This window comes from Mustela lutreola, chromosome 15, assembly GCF_030435805.1.
Source record: "Mustela lutreola isolate mMusLut2 chromosome 15, mMusLut2.pri, whole genome shotgun sequence".
Classification (NCBI taxonomy): domain Eukaryota; kingdom Metazoa; phylum Chordata; class Mammalia; order Carnivora; family Mustelidae; genus Mustela; species Mustela lutreola.
Window position 1 is genome coordinate 22,300,614 of NC_081304.1, and position 22,278 is coordinate 22,322,891.

A 22,278-nucleotide genomic window follows, 5' to 3' on the forward strand; every position below is an offset into this window, starting at 1 on the left:
ACACACACACACATACACACATACACTGACCAACAAAACAAATATCAATACAAGTAACCATATATATATATATAAAGAATAAAATCTTGGGATCAGGAAATTGCAATTTATAAATAAAATCAAGTGATTAAAATAAAACAGTTGCATTATGAATCTAACAGCTGGTGTAAAAAAGCTCATATGTTTCAAATGATTGTCCTGATTTTTGTCTGAGATTTCCTCCATTTCCTTCCTTAAGGAACTGTTCTAATATGTAGGCTGTTAGCAGCCTCCCCACCCCTTTTTGCTGTTGGATCAAAACATTAATGAAAATAACGTAGAAAGAAGGAAGATGAGAGGAAATAATACACATGTTGTGGTCACATTTCTAGCACATAATCTCGTTGTACAATAGAAGACCTTGCACGGACTTAAGCTAACACATTTTACAGAACATTTGATGATATAAGGTTAACACCTGAAATAGAACTTAAAAGAATATACAGGAGAGATGAAATAAAGTAAAAACCTTTCATCACCGTCATGTATAAATATACACTTGCTTCTCCAAACTTTAGTCCCCTTTCCCCAAAATCACATTCTGAAGGAAGGGATATTAACCACCATTCTGTCATTCAGCTTTCTATGTTACAGTAATGATAGACTAATCTATCATATTTTCTATTTTGTTTCCCAACCTCTTGCATTTTTTTCCATGCTATGAAAAAAATCACTATAGTAATGTCATGCAGAATGAATGGGCTATTGATAAACATCTGTTTATCTTGGAGATGGTGACAAGAACTGAGTATTTAGAAATGTTGAACTTATATACTACACTCTGTCTTTCCAAAGATCTTTGTCTTTTTTGAACCACTCCCCACATTCCCACACCCGCACGCCCCAACCCCCCTGTTGGCTAAATTTACCTAAGCTAAGCATGGCAATCATTGTCTGGTAACTCCTGCCAAGGCTGGAGAGTAGAGATGTAAAATGGTGTGAGTTTGAGGACATACAAAAGCAAGTACAATCAGAACAGTGTTTTTAAAGAGTTAGGAGTCAGCCTGCTGAAGAAAAGGTTTAATGTTTTGGGGTATCTTCCAAAGGATTGATTTTTCTGTTCCCTATGGAACTGTATTTCTAAATGCCCATATAGTCAATTCTTTATTATCTGAGCTACTGATATAAGAGTCATTACTCAGACAAGCCAAAAATAGTTTTTAGTTATAAAGTATTTTGGTAGCATATTTACCACAATTATATTTTGCAAAGACAATCAGTAAATTAAGTATGTATTCTTTCAGCATGCAGGTGAAAGTACTCTGAAAACACAATATTGTAACGCTGTACCCTGGAAGGATAAGTTCAGGTGCTATATGTAACATATAAGTAGGGGGGGCAACAGTCCCAAGGTTGCCCGGGACTGAGCAGGTTTCTCAGGTTGCTGACTCTCAGTTTTAAAACCATGACAGTTACAGAGATGAGTTGGTCACCCTGTATACCGTACCCACCCAAGTTGCTTGTTGACAGATCGGTTGTTTGACTAGGTGGTAGGTAAAAATGAATTTAAGGACAAAAAATTAGCTATAGAAAACTCACAACTGAAAAGAAGATATACTGAAATAGGAGAGCTAACTGGACTATAATCATCTATAGATTTTGGAGCTTCTTGCTGCCATACTATATATCTCACTACATAAGATATATAAGGCCTGCTTTGATTCTACATTAAGAACATCTCAGTACCACTTATATTTTAAAGTATTTTTGGACTATACATAAAACACCAGCTTTTTTAATACCAATGGTAAACAACTTTAAAAATGCCTTACTGCAAAAGTAAGCAAAGCTAAACTTATTCTTCCAACTATACTACTTTTCATACTTGAACTCTACCTTTTATGTAAATACTGTGTTTCAAGAGAACTAATTATTGAGTTCAAATTCACATTATGAGTATAGAAACTACCTCAATGTAGAAAAGCAGATTGTAAAGAACTATTAAATAAAACTTCTTAAAAAAATAAAGAGCACATTTAAAAAATCATACTATTATAACATTTAGTGTTAACAGTATTTCCAATTCTTAACAGTTTGTACTAATGGAGGGAGTTATTAATGAAATGTATAAATAATTTAAATATTTTGATTGATTTATTAAATTCCAATCTTAACCCTTTCCCCACACAAGTAAAGAGTAGCTAAACATAGCCAAAGTGATAGATTTCCACCTTCTCTGGCTTATTCAGTCTGCCCTCTGGTGGAAATGGTAATGAACAGTAAAACGGCCAAAAGAGAGGCAGCAGCAGGGGAGAAACAAACAGGAGAGATCGGGAAAACTGTATAATCTGTGGGTAATAATAAGGATTGGTATTTTTACTCTCCTTTGAAAAGTAAACCCAACAATTTCTGGCCATAGGCCAGGCCTTAATTTTAGCTCAATCTCACCATTTGGCTGACAGCTTGTTAGCTCAATTATTGGGTAAATTTCTTTCAATTCCTATATTATTTAATTTGAATGAGTTCTTCCAGGTATTTTGATTATAGCTGAATTTTTCTGCTGGGGTGAGGAGAAGAAGGAAGGTGTAGGAGAGGAGGCAAAAAGGCCTGCTTTGATTCTAGATTAGCTTTCTCTGTTATTTCATGTTCTAGTTCTAGTCTCTTAAAAGCAACTGGAATCAGTATGACAGGAAAACAAACTGAATTAGAAAACAAATTTAAAAAAAAAAAAAAAACCATATTAAGAAAAGTATGCCAGTCCTAATTCTGCCTCTGCCAATAATATGGTTCCAGCAGTGAGACCACAGGCAGGCTTCTTGGATTTCAGTTTCCCTATCTGTAAAGGGTTTAATTTTATTTATGTTATCTTCCAGTTTTAAAAAGCTTTGCATGTGTGAAAAATAACATATATTTGTATACCAGTTGAAAAAAGGCATATACTTTCTGCACCATCCCATATGAAATGCGAATGTAGGACAACCTAAAGTTGAAGGTTAGTGTACCTCCTCAGCCCTTGTGCCTCTTCTCAGTCCCCAATTCATGGGGTCTTCATGGACAGCGAAAATTCCCAAGTTGAAAACACTTTCACATAAGTAAGCATTTTGCAAAAAGACTGTGAATGAGAATTAGAAAATTTAAACTTTTTTTTCCTCTAATAAAATTGTGTGGTGTGGTCACACCAGACCAAGGTATAATATATTTCCTTTTCTTAGATTTTTCTTTACGTAATGCTCACTTCCTAATTTGGGGTCCATTCAATTGTCTCTCTTAGGAACACGGGTTTTTAAAAAGCATTTTTATACACTCTAATTTTGGGGGAAAGGAAATGTATGGTGTTAGTTATCTACTTAAAAATATTTCTATTCGCACCCCACTCCCGGTACCAAAAAAAAAAAAAAAAAAAAAAAAAAAAATTTCTATATTACTTCTCAGGAGATTAACAATGGCATTTTATTAGAGGTTTTTTTTGTTGTTTTTTTTTTTTTACTGTATCTTTCAGGTAAGACTGGTATCCAGTATTCACTACACTAGAGTAAAATTTACTATTTGTACAATCTGATGATGATTTATTTGGAAGGCAGATTTTCAAGTGCTACTACTAGTTGGCCACCATTCTCACAGTGATTCAAGATGTATCACTAGGTATGGTTGTGGTTTCCTAGGGTTAGATACAGAGGCTTTACTTACCTACCTCCCAGGAAATGGAAAAACAATCAGTATATGAAAAGTGCTTTGAGGAGCTCTGAGACTTAAATAGAAGCCAGGCAAGAAATACATCATTGGGTGCTATGTTCTCCTGTAGGCTAGGTTACAGAAAACTGAAACTGAGGCCACTGATGTGAAAAAGAAAATGTTAAAGAGATTTTTAAGAGGATCAACAGCACCTGAGCTCAATGAGATTCATGACCGGTCTGTTTACCTGCTGCCTCCTCCTGTGGCATTGTGGGAGTTCTTCGGGGCCCCTGTGGCCCACTGTTCTTGTCACTGCTGCTTTCCTCCAGGCTGCCTGCTGGCTCCTGGGTTTTCATCAGCTGACTCAAAAGAACTGCCAACATATTCTGCATGTCAGCTGGTGTGCTTGAAGCTTCAGAGCTTGTCTGTTCTGCTGAAGGCTGGACCACTAGGGCAGGAGGTGCCTCCTTCAAAGACTCTTCTGGGGCCAAGGGCTCTGAGTCCTGCTGCTGGGAAGTGGCTTCAGTTAGGGCACTGATGGATTGGTTCAGGGCCTCCAGCTGCTGCTGCATCTCTGGGTTGGAGTGGATGTTAAGCAGCTGAGCCATTTGAGGGATGCTCAGGTCGGTTTGGCTCTGCAGCAGATTCAGTAACACTGCCAATTCACTTTGATTCAACTGCTGGGTGATGTCACCGAGGCCTGTGGACAGACAGTGGAGCCAATATAAGAGGATGAGGCAGGTTAAGGACCTCTGGCTTCTTCAACTGGCAACAGCAACTTACAATATTCAAAGTATTAAGTTTCATTTTGAATATCCCATTTTTCATGCCTCAAGGTGTCATGACAATTTGTTATTCTTTATATTTTCACTTCAAAACACAGGAACAAGCTAAAACATCTCTGTACTGTGAGTAAAAGTGATCTCATTTTATCTATATTCTTCAAGATCGGTGACTTACAACCCTTATGGCACATCACAATTACTAGGAGAGATTGTAAAATTCAGATGCTTCAGTTTCTACCCCCAGAGATCTGGCAATTTATTCAGGAGTATTTACTTTTCAAGCTTCCCAGATGATCTGAATGTGCAGCCAGTGTTAAAAACCAATCTTATAGGTGGACAGGGAAAGGAAAGTAAGCCATGGAAAGAATACCTATAGTTCAGAAAAACTGATGGTACCACAGGACAACCACTTTATTATAATTGTTCACTATTACACAGTTTTGGATATATTTAGATCAAATAACCTTCCACAGAACTAACTACCTTTAATAGCAATTGTGATTTAAATGATTAGACTCTAAGAAAGTCTTAGCAAATCTAACATAAACAGGGCTCCAAATTACATATTAGAAAACCATGGGTAAGGAATGCATGGGTGGCTCAGTGGGTTAAAGCCTCTGCCTTCGGCTCAGGTCATGATCCCAGGGTCCTGGGATCGAGCACCACATCGGGCTCTCTGCTCAGCAGGGAGCCTGCTTCCCTTCCTCTCTCTTTGCCTGCCTCTCTGCCTACTTGTGATCTCTGTCAAGTAAATAAAAAATCTTAAAAAAAAAAAAAGAAAACCATGGGTAAATGAGCCTTAAATTTGGCCTATTTAATGATTTATGCTATACATCTAGTTAAGATATAGCATTCCCACTTTCTTGAAAGGAAAATAATCTACTGTAGACTTTCTAGACAACATGCACAAAACTTGGTTTAGCTCCTTCTCCTCATAATGAGGTCACTTCTTTATTAATGCTTCAGTGGCTAGAAACTAAAACACACACGCATGCATGCATTCTTGCACTTGACCATCAAAACCTGCCCTACTGTCCTTAAAGCACAAAAACTCCATCCTAGAACTGACCTATTGCATCCCCAGTCCCAGGCTCCACCTTGCCAGGAGCAGGCTGAGGTGGTGCTGGGCTGCTATTCTTCACAGGCTCAGCACTTGTCCCTGAGGTAGTTTCTTTCCGAGAGGCTTTGGAAGGAGGTGGCTCTTCTATCACAACACCACTCTGTCGCTGTCGTCGCCGTTTCTTACTCCATAATTCATGGCAATCTTGCCAGTGGGGGAGGCTGCAAAAAGAGAAAGCAAAGGGGAAATGTGTGTGGGACTGCAACAGTGAGTGAACGGAAGAACCAGAGATTAAAATGTGAAGGCAAAGAGCAGAGGGAAATGGAAAGAATAATATAAATAAAATTAACTAGAAATATTAGTAAATAGATAGTAGCACTGTAAAAGGGATCATGGCATATGGTAGGTAGTCTAAGGAAATAAAAGTCCAAAAGCCCAAGAGATTTCTACAGTGAGAAATGAAGAGGCGCCTAGGTGGCTCAGTGGGTTAAGCCTCTGCCTTTGGCTCAGGTCATGATCTCAGGGTCCTGGGATCGAGCCCCTCAGCGGGGGGCGGGGAGCCTCCTTCTCCCCACTCCCTGCCTACCTCTCTGCCTACTTATGATCTCTGTCTGTCAAATAAAAAAAAAAAACCACACAAAAAAACACATTTACAGTGAGAAATGAGGGTCTTGCTAATATCAGAGACATACCTACTATATAAATGCCCACATTCCAAATAGTTAAGTCTTATAACTATTCTTGCTTTACAAAACAAGAATAAAGGAGAACTTTTTTCGTCAAGTTTCAATCGGGAATAAACAAGACAGAGATGACCAGCTTGTTAGTATCTACAAAAAAGTCCAGGCAAGGGGGTGGACCACTAAAGTATAGTATTATGATCTGTGAGGACCAAAAAACGGGTTCTTTTCTTCTTTCTACCCAATGAATTTCCATGGCTCGATATTTTGTGGGGTTTATTAGTAAACTTTAATTTTTTTTTTTTTTATAAAGATTTTATTAATTTATTTGACAGACAGAGATCACAAGTAGACCGAGAGGCAGGCAGAGAGAGAGGGAAGCAGGCTCCCCGCTGAGCAGAGAGCCCGATGCGGGGCTCGATCCCGGGACCCTGGGATCGTGACCTGAGCCAAAGGCAGAGACTTTAACCCACTGAGCCACCCAGGCGCCCCTATTAGTAAACTTTAATATACATTTCCAGATGTCCTCATATTTGATTATGCAAATCTTATTACAATAAAGATTACCAGAGTCAAAATCTCCCTATAATAAGAGCTCCCAAATTTCAGTAAAAAGTTTATGTATTTCAATCCACATTCAATGTATCAAAATTCTAGTGCAGTAAATAAATATGAATAAATATGGACATTTCTTTGAAACAATTAGATTTATGGTTACTACCCACTCAGTCTTTAAATACTGTGTATTTCGGGGCACCTGGGTGACTCAGTCATTAAGCATCTGCCTTTGGCTCAAGTCATGATCTCAGGGTTCTGGGATACAACCCTGCGTCAGGCTCCTCATTCTGTGGGAAGCCAGCTTCTCCCTCTCCCACTCCCCCTGCTTGTGTTTCCTCTCTCATTGTGTGTCTCTCTGTCAAATAAACAAAATCTTTTGTAAATAAATAAATAAATAATCTCTTTAAGACCGTTTCTTTATGTAAGAAAAAAATACCCAAGGACTCTGACATTGACACTGTCAATGATAAATTCAAAGATATAAGACTTTTTATCTGCCAAACGTGAAACATGAGTATAGAACCTTAGAAGATCCTACAGAATACAGAAAATACAGAAGATTCTGCTGAAAGAGACACACATTCAAACACTCTATTTTCAACATCAAAATTCGGGTTATATTACCTGACAGTGATGCAAACTATTTAAAATTAGGACTGTCTTTCCAAATATGGGATATACAAGGTCACCAGACATAGGAGATTCAAGCAAATGAAAAAGGTAAGAGCAAAAACTAGAAGAATATTTTCAAAGAAGTTGTACAAGGCAAAATGCTGGGGATTCAGGGACAAAAGACACCTCGAGTCAAATTAGAACAAATATCGTAACTAAATCTATTCCCTATTTAAAAAGAAAACATAGAGCAATAAAACAAACCTCTTATCAATCATAATATTCAAGGGTACCTCTCCATTCTGGACTTAGTCATTTGGAGTTCCTTCTAAAAACCTATTATTTTGAGTTTCTCATCTCCTGAGGCTTAGTGAGAGGTTTAGGGTGACTACTTGGCCAGCAGCACTTACTCTGGAGGATCCATTTTGCTGAGCTCAACATCTTTAAGGAAGTCACTCTGTAAAGTCTGTTCAGCTGTGCAACGTTTGCTAGGATCTAGTGTTAGCATGTGGTCCAGTAAATCAAGTGCTGCTGAAGGAATGCTGTGGAAAGAACAAATTCAAAATGATCCCAGAGTTCTTAAACCTGTAACCTTCTGCCAAAGGTCTCTGAATTTCCAGCTCCATGTGTAACCATGGAAAGGAGCTAGAAGCTGGCTAAACAAGCAAGCAGATTTGCTCCCACACAGGATTCATGCAATGCTGTAATACAGGTAGAAAACATGAAGCCAGCAGTTCCATTCTCTTTTTTATTGTGGGAAGATCAAAAGGACCATGAGAAAACTTACATATTGTTCACAATAAAATGATTTTCTATCACCTAAAGCCTTCAGGGGCACCTGGCTGACTTAGTTGGAAGAGCATGCAACCCTTGATCTTGGGGTCATGAGTACCAATCCCATGTTGGGTGTAGGGAATACTTAAATAAAATAAAAACTTAAAAAAAAGAAAAAAAAAAATTGGGGCACTGGGTGGCTCAGCTGGTTAGGCAACTGCCTTTGGCTTAGGTCATGATCTCAAGGTCCTGGGATAGAGTCCTACATCAGGCTCCTTGCTCAGCGGGGAATGTGCTTCTCCTTCTCCCTCTGCCCAGCCCAGCTCCCTCTCTGCCCTACTCGTGCTCTCTCTCTCACACTCCCTCTCTCTCAAATAAATAAATAAAATCGAAATAAATGAATAAATAAATAGATAAAGCAGGGGCGCCTGCATGGCTCAGATGGTTGGGTGTCTGCCTTTGGCTCAGGTAGTTATCTCCAGGTCTTGGGACTGAGCCCCATGTCAGGCTGCTCTTCCCCTCTGTCTGTCTGTCTCTCTCTGAATCTCTCTCAAATCAATAAATAAAAAAATAAAAAAAATAAAATAAAACCTCCAGGGGCGCCTGGGTGGCTCAGTGGGTTATGCCGCTGCCTTCGGCTCAGGTCATGATCTCAGGGCCCTGGAATCGAGTCCCACATCGGGCTCTCTGCTCAGCAGGGAGCCTGCTTCCCTTCCTCTCTCTCTGCCTGCCTCTCTGCCTACTTGTGATCTCTCTCTCTCTCTCTCTCTGACAAATAAATAAATAAATAAATCTTTTGAAAATAAATAAATAAATAAATAAAACCTCCATAAGAGAAAATTACAACAGCACTATGGTAAAATTCATACACTGTTCAAAGATAAAATGTTTTCCTGTGGTGTGCTGCCATAAAAAGTTGGGACAACACTAACTCCCTATGCCAGGAGAAAGTCAAGTCTAAACACCAGCTAAACATAGAAACCAGATGTACATTTTTGCCAAACTTACAAAGAGAATTCTTCTCGTAGACGCCTTCTATATTGTTTCTTCGGTTTCATGGTATTGAAGTAGGGCAGCTTGATAACATCAGGCCACACAGCTGGACAAGGGCTACCACAGAGTCGACTGAAAACAAAGCAAAAAGCCAAAACAAGAAGTGAGTAAGTCAGCATTGTGAATTCTGGAGATTACAGAAGCAGAAATTATTACCTCCTGAAGTCTGGGGGAGTCTTGGCTTATTAAATTAGAGGGCATGCAGAAAGATAAAACCTGACCTCACTGCTTTAAGAACAGAAGGAATAGGAAACAACTGGTTACAAGATAGTGAAGAGAAAATCCGGCAAAAGAATCCAAAATTAACCATACACTTGGTTTTGTAAAACATTTTTTTAAACCTCCATAAAGATTTTCATTATCAATTTTGTTCTGTTCAGATAGTATTAATTTCAAAGTGATAAGCTGATCCTATAATGTCCCTATAGGGAAAACTGGCAGAAGAGAGCCTAAGAAATTTTGATAGACAACTGAATTTAATGCTTAACAAATAATGAGTTATATGCTACCTTTAATTATCTGTTTACATGCTTTACCACTTACTAAATTCTGAGCTTTTTGAAGGCAAGGACCTATCTTATATATTTCTAAATCCTAAAGTTTAACAGAGAAAGGAATTTGTAATAGAACAGGCACAATAATTGTTTGCTAAATAAATCTGATCTTAATCTAACCTAGGAATGAAACAGCCACACTGAAAATGGCATGCTTTAATATGAAGAATTAAAAAAAAAAAAAAAATGCAAAGATCTAAAAAGTCTAAAAAGGAGGAACCTAAGAGGTAACACCTTTAGTAAGACCTAAAAAAGGGGATTACAACTTCTTTACATCTACATCCCATGACAAAATACGTGGTGAATCTGACTAAGAAACTTTCTTGGACATAAGAAGCATAAACTTACTTAGTAGAATGAACAAAAAATATTAGAAATTAGAAAATAAGATCACCTATCATACCTCGGCACCCAGAGCACATGCATAGCTGTACCTGATCAGCTCCAGCTGAGCCAGTTCCAGATTGGCTTGAAAAATAGGCTTCTTTGTGAACAATTCCCCAAGGATGCATCTAGAAAGAGTAAAACTGAGAGGTCAAGAGAGATATCCCTGGAGCCTAACCTGTGCCTCAATAGACTTTTGTAGTCTATCTGTATGCATCTGATATACCATGTTGTAAATAAGCTCCAAACTGCAGTGTCTTGAGTTTTGAAAAAGAAAATATTTCTTGAAGTGAGAATAGATAGTATAAAGAATTTATATTTGCCAGGAGATCAAATTTTTGCCACCTATAAAGTCTATAAGCAGAGAAAATGAACAGAATCCTTTTCTATCAATTCCATTGTAAATTAAGGAAGTAAAGACTAAAAAAAACTCATACTTCAATTTTACAAGGATGCTCAGCAGATCCTATAAAGAAATTAGCTTTTCCATTCATTTGCTCTATAGAATATGCAATACACTATTGCCCTCTTATTGTCATCAGATATCAGTTTCAACAGGACTTTCAAACACATTATGCTTAAATGTCTTTCCCATTTTGAAAATGTCTTCCAAAATAATACTGAAATACTTACAAAGTCCCCCCAGATATGTCTCCACAAATTATTTAATTACACAAAAGGAAAACTAGTAACTATTTAATGGGGAAAAAGACAACACCTTAAGTTCCAAAATTAGGATCACCAATAAGAGGGGAAAAGGGTTTACATAAATACCAACATGGTAACTTAACACTTACAGAATTATTCCAGCCAAAACTTTATAATCTGAATCCATTTAGCAGCTAGAGCTAGTGTGACCTTCAAAAACGTTTAAATGTCATGAAAGACAAAGGCTAACGACTGTTTCAGAGTAAAGACTGAGATCTAGGGGTGCCTGGGTGGCTCAGCCAGTTGGGTGTCTGCCTTCAGCTCAGGTCCTGATGGTCCTGGGATGGGGCCCCACATCAGGATCTCTGCTCAGCAGGGAACCTGCTTCTCTCTCCCCCTGCTGCTCTGCCTACCTGTGATTTCTCTTTCTCTGTATCAAATAAATAAAATCTTAAAAACAAAACAAAACAAAACCCCCAAAATGTGAAATGTCATGAAAGACAAAGCCTAAGGACTGTTCCAGAGTAAAGAATGAGAAGTAGGGGTGCCTTCGTGGCACAGTTAGCATCTGACTCTTGGTTTCAGCTCAGGATCCTAGGATCCAACCCTGCATTGGGCTCCGTACGCTTACCATGGGGTCTGCTTGAGATTCTATTTCCCACTCATGCACTTTCTCACTAAAATAAATAAATCTTTAAAAAGTTAAAAAGAAAAAAAGAGAACTAAATGTAATACATGATACTGGATTAAATCCTCTATGAGGTGAGGTATTGTTTCTAGCATATTATTAGTATACTAAAAAAATAAGAACATGGAATGTAAGCTATATGACTTAAAAGATAGTGTATCAAGGTTAAATTTTCTGAATTTGATAATGGTACTGTGATTATACATGAGAATATCTTTGTTCTTAAGAAATGTGCATTAAGGGCGACTAGATGGCTATTATACGTGCTGCCGAAGTGAGCACAAGGGCGACTAGGTGGTTAAACATCTGCCTTCGACTCAGGTCATGATCCCAGGGTCCTGGGATTATGAGCTCTCTGCTCAGCGGGGAGTCTAATTCTCCCTCTCCCTCTGCTTCCAGCTCCCCCTGCTTATGCTCTCTCTCTGTCAAATAAATGAATAAAATCTTTAAAAGAATGTACATTAGGGGCGCCTGGGTGGCTCAGTGGGTTAAAGCCTCTGCCTTTGGCTCGGGTCATGATCCCAGGGTCCTGGGATGGAGCCCCGAGTCAGGCTCTCTGCTCAGTGGGAAGCCTGCTTCCCCCAACCTCTTTCTCTGCCTACTTGTGATCTCTGTCAAATAAATAAAGAAAATCTTAAAAAAAAAAATGTACATCAAACAGTAAGAAGGGAAAGATTATGATATATACAACTACTTTTGGACAGTTCTGGAAAAAAGATGGGGTGTGCAAACACGAATATAAAAGCAAATGTGGCAAGATGTTAGCAATTAGTGAATCTAACATGAATAAATCTCAAAATAATTGTGCTGAGCAAAAGATACAGAGGGAAAAAGAACATATACTGCATGATTCCATTTACATAAAATTCTAGAAATAGAAATCAATCTACAGTGATAGAAAGCAGAACAGGGGTTGCCTAGGAATGGGCTAGTCTTGACAGGAAAGAGAGATTACAAAGGAACAGAGGGAAACTTTTAGAAGTCATCATTATCTTGGTTGTGGTGATGGTTTCACTGGTGTATATGTCAAAACTTAAACTGTACATTTTAAACACATGCAGTTTATTATATACTTCAAAAGGTTAAAAATTTTAGTGAATATGGATGAAGTCTATACTAAAGTTCTTTGTACTTTTCTAGGAACTTTCTGTACATATGAAATTATATAAAAATTAATCTAAATTTTCATTCAGTGTTATATTAGTTTCAGGTGTACAATACAGTAATTCAACATGTTCATACATCACCCAGTGCTCATCATAAGTGAACGCCTTAATTTCCATCACCTATCTAACCTATCATCCCTATCAATGTAAATTCAAAACAAATGAATAAAAAAAACAAACCAACCATGAATACTCTACATTTTTGTATTCCTCAAGTTTTTTTTTTTGAAAAGTGGGAAAACAAAGAAAATGGATAAAAAAATCTCTTCTCTGGGGGGCGCCTGGGTGGCTCAGTGGTTAAAGTCTCTGCCTTCGGCGCAGGTCATGATCCCAGGGTCCTGGGATCGAGCCTCACATCGGGCTCTCTGCTCAGCAGGGAGCCTGCCTCCTCCTCCTCTCTCTTTCTGCCTGCCTCTCTGCCTACTTGTGGTCTGTCTGTGAAATAAATAAAAAACTTTAAAAAAAAAAAAAACTCTTCTCTGGCCTGTGTTTTGAAATCACATTTACAAATACAAAAGCAGTATTTATCATTTCACTCTGAATTCTTTAGCTTAACTAAATTGGAGAAGCAAAACAAATCTAGTTTTCAAAGTTATTAGCACCTTTTGGGGCACCTGGGTGGCTCAGTGGGTTAAAGCCGCTGCCTTCGGCTCAGGTCATGGTCCCAGGGTCCTGGGATCGAGCCCCGCATTGGGCTTCCTGCTTGGCACAGAGCCTGCTTCCTCCTCTCTCTCTATCTGCCTGCCTCTCTGCCTACTTGTAATCTGTCTGTCAAACAAATAAATAAAATTAAAAAAAAAAAAAAGTTATTAGCACCTTTCTATTAACATTTGTTAACCTCAAATGACAAATTCTTTTTTTTTAAGATTTTATTTATTTATTTATTTATTTATTTGCCAGAGAGAGAGCAAGTGAGACAGTGTAACGGCAGAAGCAGAGGGAGTGGCAGGCAGAGGGAGAAGCAGGCTCCCCAATGAGCAGGGAGCCCGATGTGGGACTCGATCCCAGGACCCTGGGATCATGACCTCAGCCAAAGGCAGATGCTTAACTGACTGAGCCACACAGGTGTCCCTCAAATGACAAACTCTTACTTTATATTCACTCAAACCTTATCCAGAAATTAGAAAAGTAAATGCAGGGGTGCCTGGATGACTCAGTCAGTTAAGCATCCAACTGTGGATTTCGGCTTGGGTCATGATCTCAGGGTCCTGGGATTGATCCTCACGTCAGAGTCTGCTTGAGTTTCTCTCCTTACGCCCCTCCCTCTACTTTCTCTTTCTAAAAATAATAAATCTTTAAAAATATAAAAAAGTAAAACTTAACTCTATCTCCGACATTAACCACTAAATCAAATTTCAAATAGTGTTGTCACAACTGGTAACATAAGGAAGAAAAAAAACAAACCCAGGTGGTTTTCAGAATCTAGGCATACTTTGTTGTACTAGTTTTTCTAGTTTTTCCTTCACAGAGACATCCACAGATTACCAAAGTAGTAAGCTCACATCTAGCAAATTCTTAATTTAGTGAAGTTACTGGGCTTTAAAATCTAATCTATAATTTTAATTTCCTTGTGTTTTGTTTTCTTTTATTTCAGTTTCTAGATCTTTGGTGGGGAAGACATTATTATGTAATCAACACTCTGCTACTACACTGAGGTGGAGGCTGCTCACTGAAATAATAATACCAACAGAGCTATGAACTTTCCCTGTGTATCTTAATGGGGCGTTAACTTTAGAGCCTAGTTGTGACAATTTAAATGCTAATACTGTTAAAGCAAATAGTCCAGAACACAAACACACCCAGCCTGAGTTAGTAAAATTTAACTAAAGCTTCATTGGAGTTCGGAAGGCTACCATAGAGATTATGCTCTCTTTATCTATCACCCTTTTGAATTTTGAAATAAAATCCCTGCAGTGCTCCTTTTAAAGACTGACATCAATACAGGAGGGAATGAATGGGAAAAAAAGGATATGCTCCACCTGCAAGTATCTATGTCAGAACCCTAAGATATAGAGGTCAAGGACAGAATGTATATGCATAAATCATACAGTATCAAAAACAATTAACTAACTTCCAGGACACCCAGGTGGCTCAGTTGGTGAAGTGTCTGCTTTTGGCTCAGGTCATGATCTCAGGTTCCTGGGATCAAGCCCCGCATTGGGGTCCCTGCTCAGTGGTGACTCTGCTTCTCTCTCTCCTTCTGTTTCTCCCCTTGCTCGTGTGTGCTTGCTCTCTCTCTCTCTCCCTCACTCAAATAAAATCTTAAAAAAATAAAATAATCTCACAACCCTGAGATCATGATCTGAGCAGAAACCAAGAGTCGGCTGTTGAGGTGCCTGGGTGTCTCAGGTAGTTAGGCCTCTGTCTATCTACCTACAGTTAAAAAAACAAAACAAAACCAACAACTATAACTGCTATCTCCTAGGGCTGGATTGACATAAGTGTCAGGAAGAAGTATGTAGGTGCTTGGTCAGTGGTGGCTGGGATGGAACATCTGGTGAGGCCATTTAGGTAAGGGGGAAACTGTGCATGTGTTGGGAGGCTTAAACACTACAGTGACATATAATGAAATCACCCAAAAGGTCTGGGTTCAAATGTGAGCTCTATAATTCCACTACCAGGAGACCCAGGGCAAGCTCTCTTAAGCCTAAAGTCCAGGTTCCCTATCTGTGTATAGAATGGGTCATGTCGGGCGCCTGGGTGGCTCAGTGGGTTAGGCCGCTGCCTTCGGCTCAAGTCATGATCTCAGGGTCCTGGGATCGAGTCCCGCATCGGGCTCTCTGCTCAGCAGGGAGTCTGCTTCCTCCTCTCTCTTTCTCTGCCTGCCTCTCTGCCTACCTGTGATCTCTCTCTATCAAATAAATAAATAAAATCTTAAAAAAAAAAAAAAGAAAAAAAAAGAATGGGTCATGTGTGGGCGCCTGGGTGGCTTAGTTAAGTGTCTGCCTTCGGCTCAGGTCATGTTCCCAGGGTCCTGGAATTGAGCCCAGTGTCCTGCTCCCTGCTTGGCACGGAGCCTGCTTCTCCCTCTCCTTCTGCCATTCCTCCTATTTGTGCATGTTCTCACTCTCTCCATCAAATGAATAAATAAAGTCTTAAAAAAAAAAATGTCAGATGCTTAACTCACTAAGCCATCTAGGCACCCCCAAAATGTCTACGTTCCTAACACAAATTATGGTCTCTAAATATCATTTTCCCAAAAGGAACTAAGACTCTTGAGAGAATGGCTGATTCCAGGTGTGGCGCATGAAATGAACAGGTTGAGCTTGGAACCAGAAAACAAGCAAGGCTATTTATCAAGTGCTTGGAGTGTTGGAAGGACCCACTAAACTTCTGCGGGCCAAAGACTAGAAAATGTGAATAGGAATAAAATGATAATCGTAAGTTTAAAACACATTAAAAAATTGGGGCACCTGGGTGGCTCAGTCAGTTGAGCATCTGACTCCTGATTTTAGCTCAGGTCATGGTCTTAGGGTCATGGGATCAAGCCCTACATCAGGCTCTGCACTCCGTGGAGAGTCCGCCTGGAATTCTCTCTCTCTCTGTCTCTACCACCATCTCCCGCACATTCTCTCTCTCTCAATAAATAGAAGGATCTTAAAAAAGTTTAAATCCCACCCCCCCAAAAAGTTTAAATCCTTGAGTTCATAATGAAACTAAAACAAAAAACACCCTCTCTTTGGCCATCTTTGAAGGATATTAGGAAACCACCTATCTTTTTTTTTTTAAAAAAAGATTTTATTTATTTATTTGAGAGAGAGAGAAAGAGCATGAGCAGGCTCGATAGGCAGAGGCAGAGAGGAAAGCAGACTCTACTAAGCAGGGACCCCAACACGGGGCTCGATCCCCATGATTCCAGGGGGAATCATGACCCAAGCTGAAGGCAGACAATTAACCACCTGAGCAAGCCACCCTGGTGCCCCCCTCAATATCTTTTTAAAACTGGTAAATATAATGAAAGAATTAAAGCTTTATCACTCTCTACTTTTCCTATAGGATTTGTACCCAGGGTTAGTAAAATAGATTGTTCTCTTTATTCCAGGAAGGAATAATATAATTACAATATCACCACCACAAAACAACCACAAATGAATGAGTGACAGTGGATCATTAATAACTGATAACACTTCAAAAAGAGATAATTGTATATTGTATAAAGTGGGGCGTGTGTGTGTGTGTGTGTGTAAATCTGCCCTGTTAGGAATGAATATTTTAGCATACATTGTTTAGAACTGCCTCTATAATCTGATAATAGAAAGCACACTAATTTGTAGTGGATTATTTTATTGCTTTTAAATTCTCTACAGATAATTTATCCAGTTATTGTCTGTACTCTGGCCAGAGGTTCCCAATGCCTCCTACCCCCAACTTTAATGTATCATTGGCTATAATTAGAAGTACACAAAACCACCTGTAAAGTAGTTTCAGGGTCAGTGGGTGATTGGTAATCAAACTTAAATTCACCTACAATTTACAGGAAATAAAAAGGGACAAAGACCACGCTAAAGTAACAACAAAAAACACAGTGAGGATGCAATCAGCAAAATCCACACTGTGGGAAACTCTGTAAGACAAATGATCCAGCTTCTTCTAACAAAATTATAAGCTGGGGAGACTCCTCCAAGTGATGGAGGACAAAGTTATAATTAAAAGACCCGAGGGGCACCTGGGTGGCTCAGTGTGTTAAAGCCTCTGCCTTCGGCTCAAATCATGATCTCAGGGTCCTGGGATCGAGCCCTGCGTGGGGCTCTCTGCTCAGCAGGGAGCCTGCTTTCCCCTCTCTCTCTGCCTGCCTCTCTGCCTACTTGTGATCTCTGTCCAATAAATAAATAAATAAAATCTTTTTAAAAATAAATATATAGGGGCGCCTGGGTGGCTCAGTGGGTTAAGCCGCTGCCTTCAGCTCAGGTCATGATCTCGGGGTCCTGGGATCAAGCCCCACATCAGGCTCTCTGCTCAGCGGGGAGCCTGCTTCCTCCTCTCTCTCTGCCTGCCTCTGCCTGCTTGTCATCTCTCTGTCAAATAAATAAATAAAATCTTTAAAAAAAAAATAAATAAAAATATAAATATAAATAAATAAATAAAATCTTAAAAAAATAAAAATAAAAATAAAAAAGACCTGAAACAATTGTAATCTATGGACCTTAACTGAATGTATTTGGACCTTAATTCAAACTCAGTTAAAAGGAAAGAAAAAGACATTTGGGGAAATGTTTTTTAAAAAAGTATGTCTCTGTTATTAGGAAATACTCAACAGGGGTATCTGGGTGGCTCAGTGGGTTAAGCCGCTGTCTTCGGCTCAGGTCATGATCTCAGGGTCCTGGGATCTAGTCCTGCATTGAGCTCTCTGAGTGGTGGGGAGCCTGCTTCCCCCTCTTTGCCTACTTGTGATCTCTCTGTCAAATAAATAAATAAAATCTTTAAAAAAAAGGAGGGGCGCCTGGGTGGCTCAGTGGGTTAAGCCGCTGCCTTCGGCTCAGGTCATGATCTCAGGGTCCTGGGATCGAGCCCCACATCGGGCTCTCTGTTCGGCAGGGAGCCTGCCTCCCTCTCTCTCTCTCTGCCTGCCTCTCCATCTACTTGTGATTTCTCTCTGTCAAATAAATAAACAAAATCTCTAATAAATAAATAAATAAAATTTAAAAAGGAAATATTCAACAGATTTCTCTGAATTCTGGCTAAAAGTTTATCCCCATCCTTTCAAGCTTAAAAAAAACTACAAAAAGCCATTGTAGAGAGAAAACAGATACAAGTTTAACATGTAAATTAAAATCAAAGAGAAAGCACAGAGAGACTTACCCACAGCTCCAAACATCAATGGCTGGTGTATAACGCTCCTCTCCCAGCAGAAGTTCTGGAGGTCGGTACCACAAAGTGATGACTTTGTTTGTGTAAGGGCGACTGAAATGTAAAAACAACCATGACATAAATTTACAATGGGTTCTGATGGAAAAAATAAAACAAAAAAACTTGTACAAGTAAATGCAAATAGAACTTGAAAAGTGGATTGTCAAAACAGCTCCATAGCAATCTAATAGTTCAAAAGTGAACTGGACAGAAGGTAGGAGATGAAAAAGTAACCTGCATTCCAATTTGGGTTGATTTATTTCAGGCTAAGCCTGATTCAAGAATTTAGACAGAATTAACACATTTAGAAAATTAGGAAACTCTGAAAATTATTGTAACTTGCAGAATATTAGAATATCCAAGAATAAAAAGGATTCTTTCTTTTTTCACACAGGTAATTCTGAGGAATGCCTCACCTCTCTTCAGAGTTATAGAGCCGTGCAAGTCCAAAATCTGCTAGTTTGATTTGCCCACTGTAAAAGAAAAAAAAATCATTTTTATAAAAAGTAACAATAGCAGCCTCCTCATTATACCCAAACAGTAAGGCATAAATTTGGGAGTTAAAGGAATTACAACAATGAAATTTTAACCTATGTTCTCTTAGTTCTGTTCTTAATGGTCGGTCACTCTCCCAGATTAAGGCTCTTTTGACTACTTTGGTTTACAAAGCCTATGGCTTTCTTTTTTGAGTACTACTATGTTTTTGGATTTGACCCTTAAATAAATACTTATTTCTTGGTAAATAAGTCACTAAAACCTGCTAGATTAAATGCTTATTATTGGGGAAAAACGTAATGAATTGTTCTAGATTAAGAGAGATTTAAGAGGCCTAACAACCAAATCCAGTTTATAAACTTTGATCTGATTTGAAGAGACCAGCTATCCAAAGGATATTTTAACGTGAGAAAAACATGAAATATGAACTGAGTGTTAGAAGATAATCAGTAATAATCTTCTGGAGCATTTAGGGTTGAACATAATGATGTCTGTAATTTACTTTAAAATAATTCAAGCAGAAAAACTGAAAGGAAGCAAATATAGTAAAATACTAACTGTACATGTTAATTACTATATTAGTGCCTCAATTTTTCCTTGTAATTTATTTTTTCATAATAAAAAGTAAACCACAACAATACCATGGCTACAGCAGATTTTTTCAGAGAACATGACTTTGAACTGAGCACACAATTTTATGATGAATTAGGCCCCTTTTACCAACATATTGCCATTACTTCCTATACCATAAAGACATACAACTATGATCTTAGATGGGTTCTCAAAAACTTTAATATGAAATAAGAATCACTTGGAAACCTTATTAAAGGTTTCTTGGGCTTCATTCCCAGAGATGCAATTCAGAAGATCTGGCTCATTTTTCTTTTCTTTTTTTTTTAAAGTAGGCTCCACACCTGGCACAGAGCCCAACATGGGGCTTAAACTCATGACTAAAATCAAGACCTAAGCTAGTATCAAGAGTCAGACCCTTAGGGGTGCCTGGGTTCCCACAAAAATCTTTTAAAAAAAAAAGGAACTTTATTTAAAAAAAAGAAAGAAAGAAAAAGTTGTAGCCATTCGGGCCCTAAACTTGTATTTCTTTTCTTTTGTTTTTTTTTTTTTTTTTTTTTTAAGATTTTATTTATTTATTTGGCAGAGAGAGAGAGAGAGAGATCACAAGTAGGTAGAGAGGCAGGCAGAGGGGGAGGGGGAAAGGGGTTCCCTGCTGAGCAGAGAGCCCTATGGGGCTCAACCCACTGAATCCTCCAGGCGCCCCACAACTTGCATTTCTAAGAAGCCCACAGAAGATGATGCCAATGCTGCTGGTCTGAGAACTTTTTTTTTAATGTTTTATTTATTTATTTATTTATTTATTTATAAGATTTTATTTATTTATTTATTTGACAGAGAGAGAGAGATCACAAGTAGGCAGAGAGGCAAGCAGAGCGAGAGAGAGGAGGAAGCAGGCTCCCTGCTGAGCAGAGAGCCCGATGTGGGACTCGATCCCAGGATCCTGAGATCATGACCTGAGCCGAAGGCAGCGGCTTAACCCACTGAGCCACCCAGGTGCCCATTTTTTTAAAGATTCTATCTATTCATCTGACACAGAGAGAGTGAGTGCACAAGCAGGGGGAGTGGCAGGCAGGAGGAGGAGAACCAGACTCCCTGCCCAGCAGAGAGCCCCAATACAGGGAATCCCAGGACCCAGAGATCAAGACCCGAGCTGAATGCAGATACTTAACCAACTGAGCCAGCCAGGTATCCCTGAGAACCACACTTTTGAGAACCATGCCCTTAAACGGATCACACATAAGTTTCACTCTCCTAAGCATTCTGTCCTTGACAGTGATGTCAACGTAAAATGTCAGAAAACTTTTTAAACTATTAACTATTCTGGATTAACCATATTTATCTAAATTCTTCACATTTACTGCTTGTGTAACTTCTTGGGTAATGAAAAGCCAGTTCACTCTTTTTAAGGTACTAGGGATAGCTGAGATCGGATAGAAAAGTAAAACCATAGGGAAAATAAAGGCTATGCTAGGTGCCCCTCAATTATGAGCAATGGGACAAAATATTAAAACAAAGTAATTTGGGGGACCTGGTGGCTCAGTTCGTTAAGTGTCTGCCTTCAGCTCAGGTCATAACCTCAGGGTCCTGGGACTGAGCCCCACATCGGGCTCCCACTCATTGGAGAGTCTGCTTCTCCCTCCCCCTTTCTCCTCCCCTACGCTCATGTTCTCTCTCTCAAATAAATTAATAAAATCTTAAATAAATAAATAAATACATACATACATACAAAGTAACTACTGGCTATACAATTTTAAATTAAAACAACCCTATCATTCCTAGTAAAGATCATTGGGCACCTTATTCACTTGCCCCAAATATCATGTCATTTTTAAATCCAATCTACAAGCAAATTCTAAGAAAAGCAAAAAGAAAAGGACTAGCGGACTTGAGTCCTATAATGAGACATAAAGACTTCCTCAAATTTCTCAGCATCCTCACTCTTAGAACCTGAGATGATCCAGGCCTGAAAGCACAAAGAACTAAAAGTTAAAATGGCAAGAGATATATAACTATGGAAAATTAGGCTAGACCTAAACATCACCAAGCACCTAGCGTATTTTATAGTCTACTCTCTTATCTCCAGTAAATGACCTCCTTCATTAAAAAGAGAAGTCCTGGGACGCCTGGGTGGCTCAGTTGGTTAAGCAGCTGCCTTCGGCTCAGGTCATGATCCCAGCGTCCTGGGATCGAGTCCCACATCGGGCTCCTTGCTCCGCAGGGAGCCTGCTTCTCCCTCTGACTCTGCCTTCCACTCTGCCTGTGCTCGCTCTCGCTCGCTCTCTCTCTGACAAATAAATAAAATCTTTAAAAAAAAGAAAAAAGAAAAAAGAGAAGTCCTAGGACATCTGGGTGGCCCAGTCAGTAAAGTATTTGCCTTTGGCTCAGATCAAGATCCCAGGGTTCTGGGATCTGGCTCCGAAACCGGCAGCAAGTCTGCTTCTCTCTCTCTCCTCCCCATTCAGGCTCTCTTGCTATCTCTGTTTCTCTCTCAAATAAATAAAGTCTTAAAATTAAAAAAAAAACAACAAAAACAAACCCAGAAATCATCAGGTGGGAGCTACTTGACATTCTTTTATCCACATAACCTTAATTGCATCTGTAAGTTTCCCTTTGGAGGGCCTGGGTGGCTCAGTTAAGTGCATACCCTTGGCTCAAGTGGTGAATTTGGGGTCCTGGGATCAAGCCCAGAGTTGGGCTCTCTGCTCAGTGGGGAGTCAGCTTCTCCCTCTCTCTCCGTGTTCTCTCTCAAA

The 22,278-nt window shown here is 39.2% G+C and overlaps 1 protein-coding gene across 6 annotated transcripts in view; it reads right to left on the reverse strand.

Annotated features, from left to right (window-relative positions):
- CDK12 (cyclin dependent kinase 12) overlaps positions 1-22,278 on the reverse strand; it is an 89,468-nt gene that overhangs the window by 35,953 nt on the left and 31,237 nt on the right. For all 6 annotated transcript variants that reach the window (XM_059150097.1, XM_059150100.1, XM_059150096.1 and 3 more), the window contains exons 7-13: positions 18,877-18,933; positions 18,413-18,514; positions 10,162-10,239; positions 9,129-9,245; positions 7,757-7,888; positions 5,506-5,717; positions 3,899-4,351 (exon numbers count right to left, since the gene is read on the reverse strand). In XM_059150097.1, the coding sequence (XP_059006080.1) occupies positions 3,899-4,351; positions 5,506-5,717; positions 7,757-7,888; positions 9,129-9,245; positions 10,162-10,239; positions 18,413-18,514; positions 18,877-18,933 (1,151 nt within the window). The remainder of the gene's footprint in view (positions 1-3,898; positions 4,352-5,505; positions 5,718-7,756; positions 7,889-9,128; positions 9,246-10,161; positions 10,240-18,412; positions 18,515-18,876; positions 18,934-22,278) is intronic.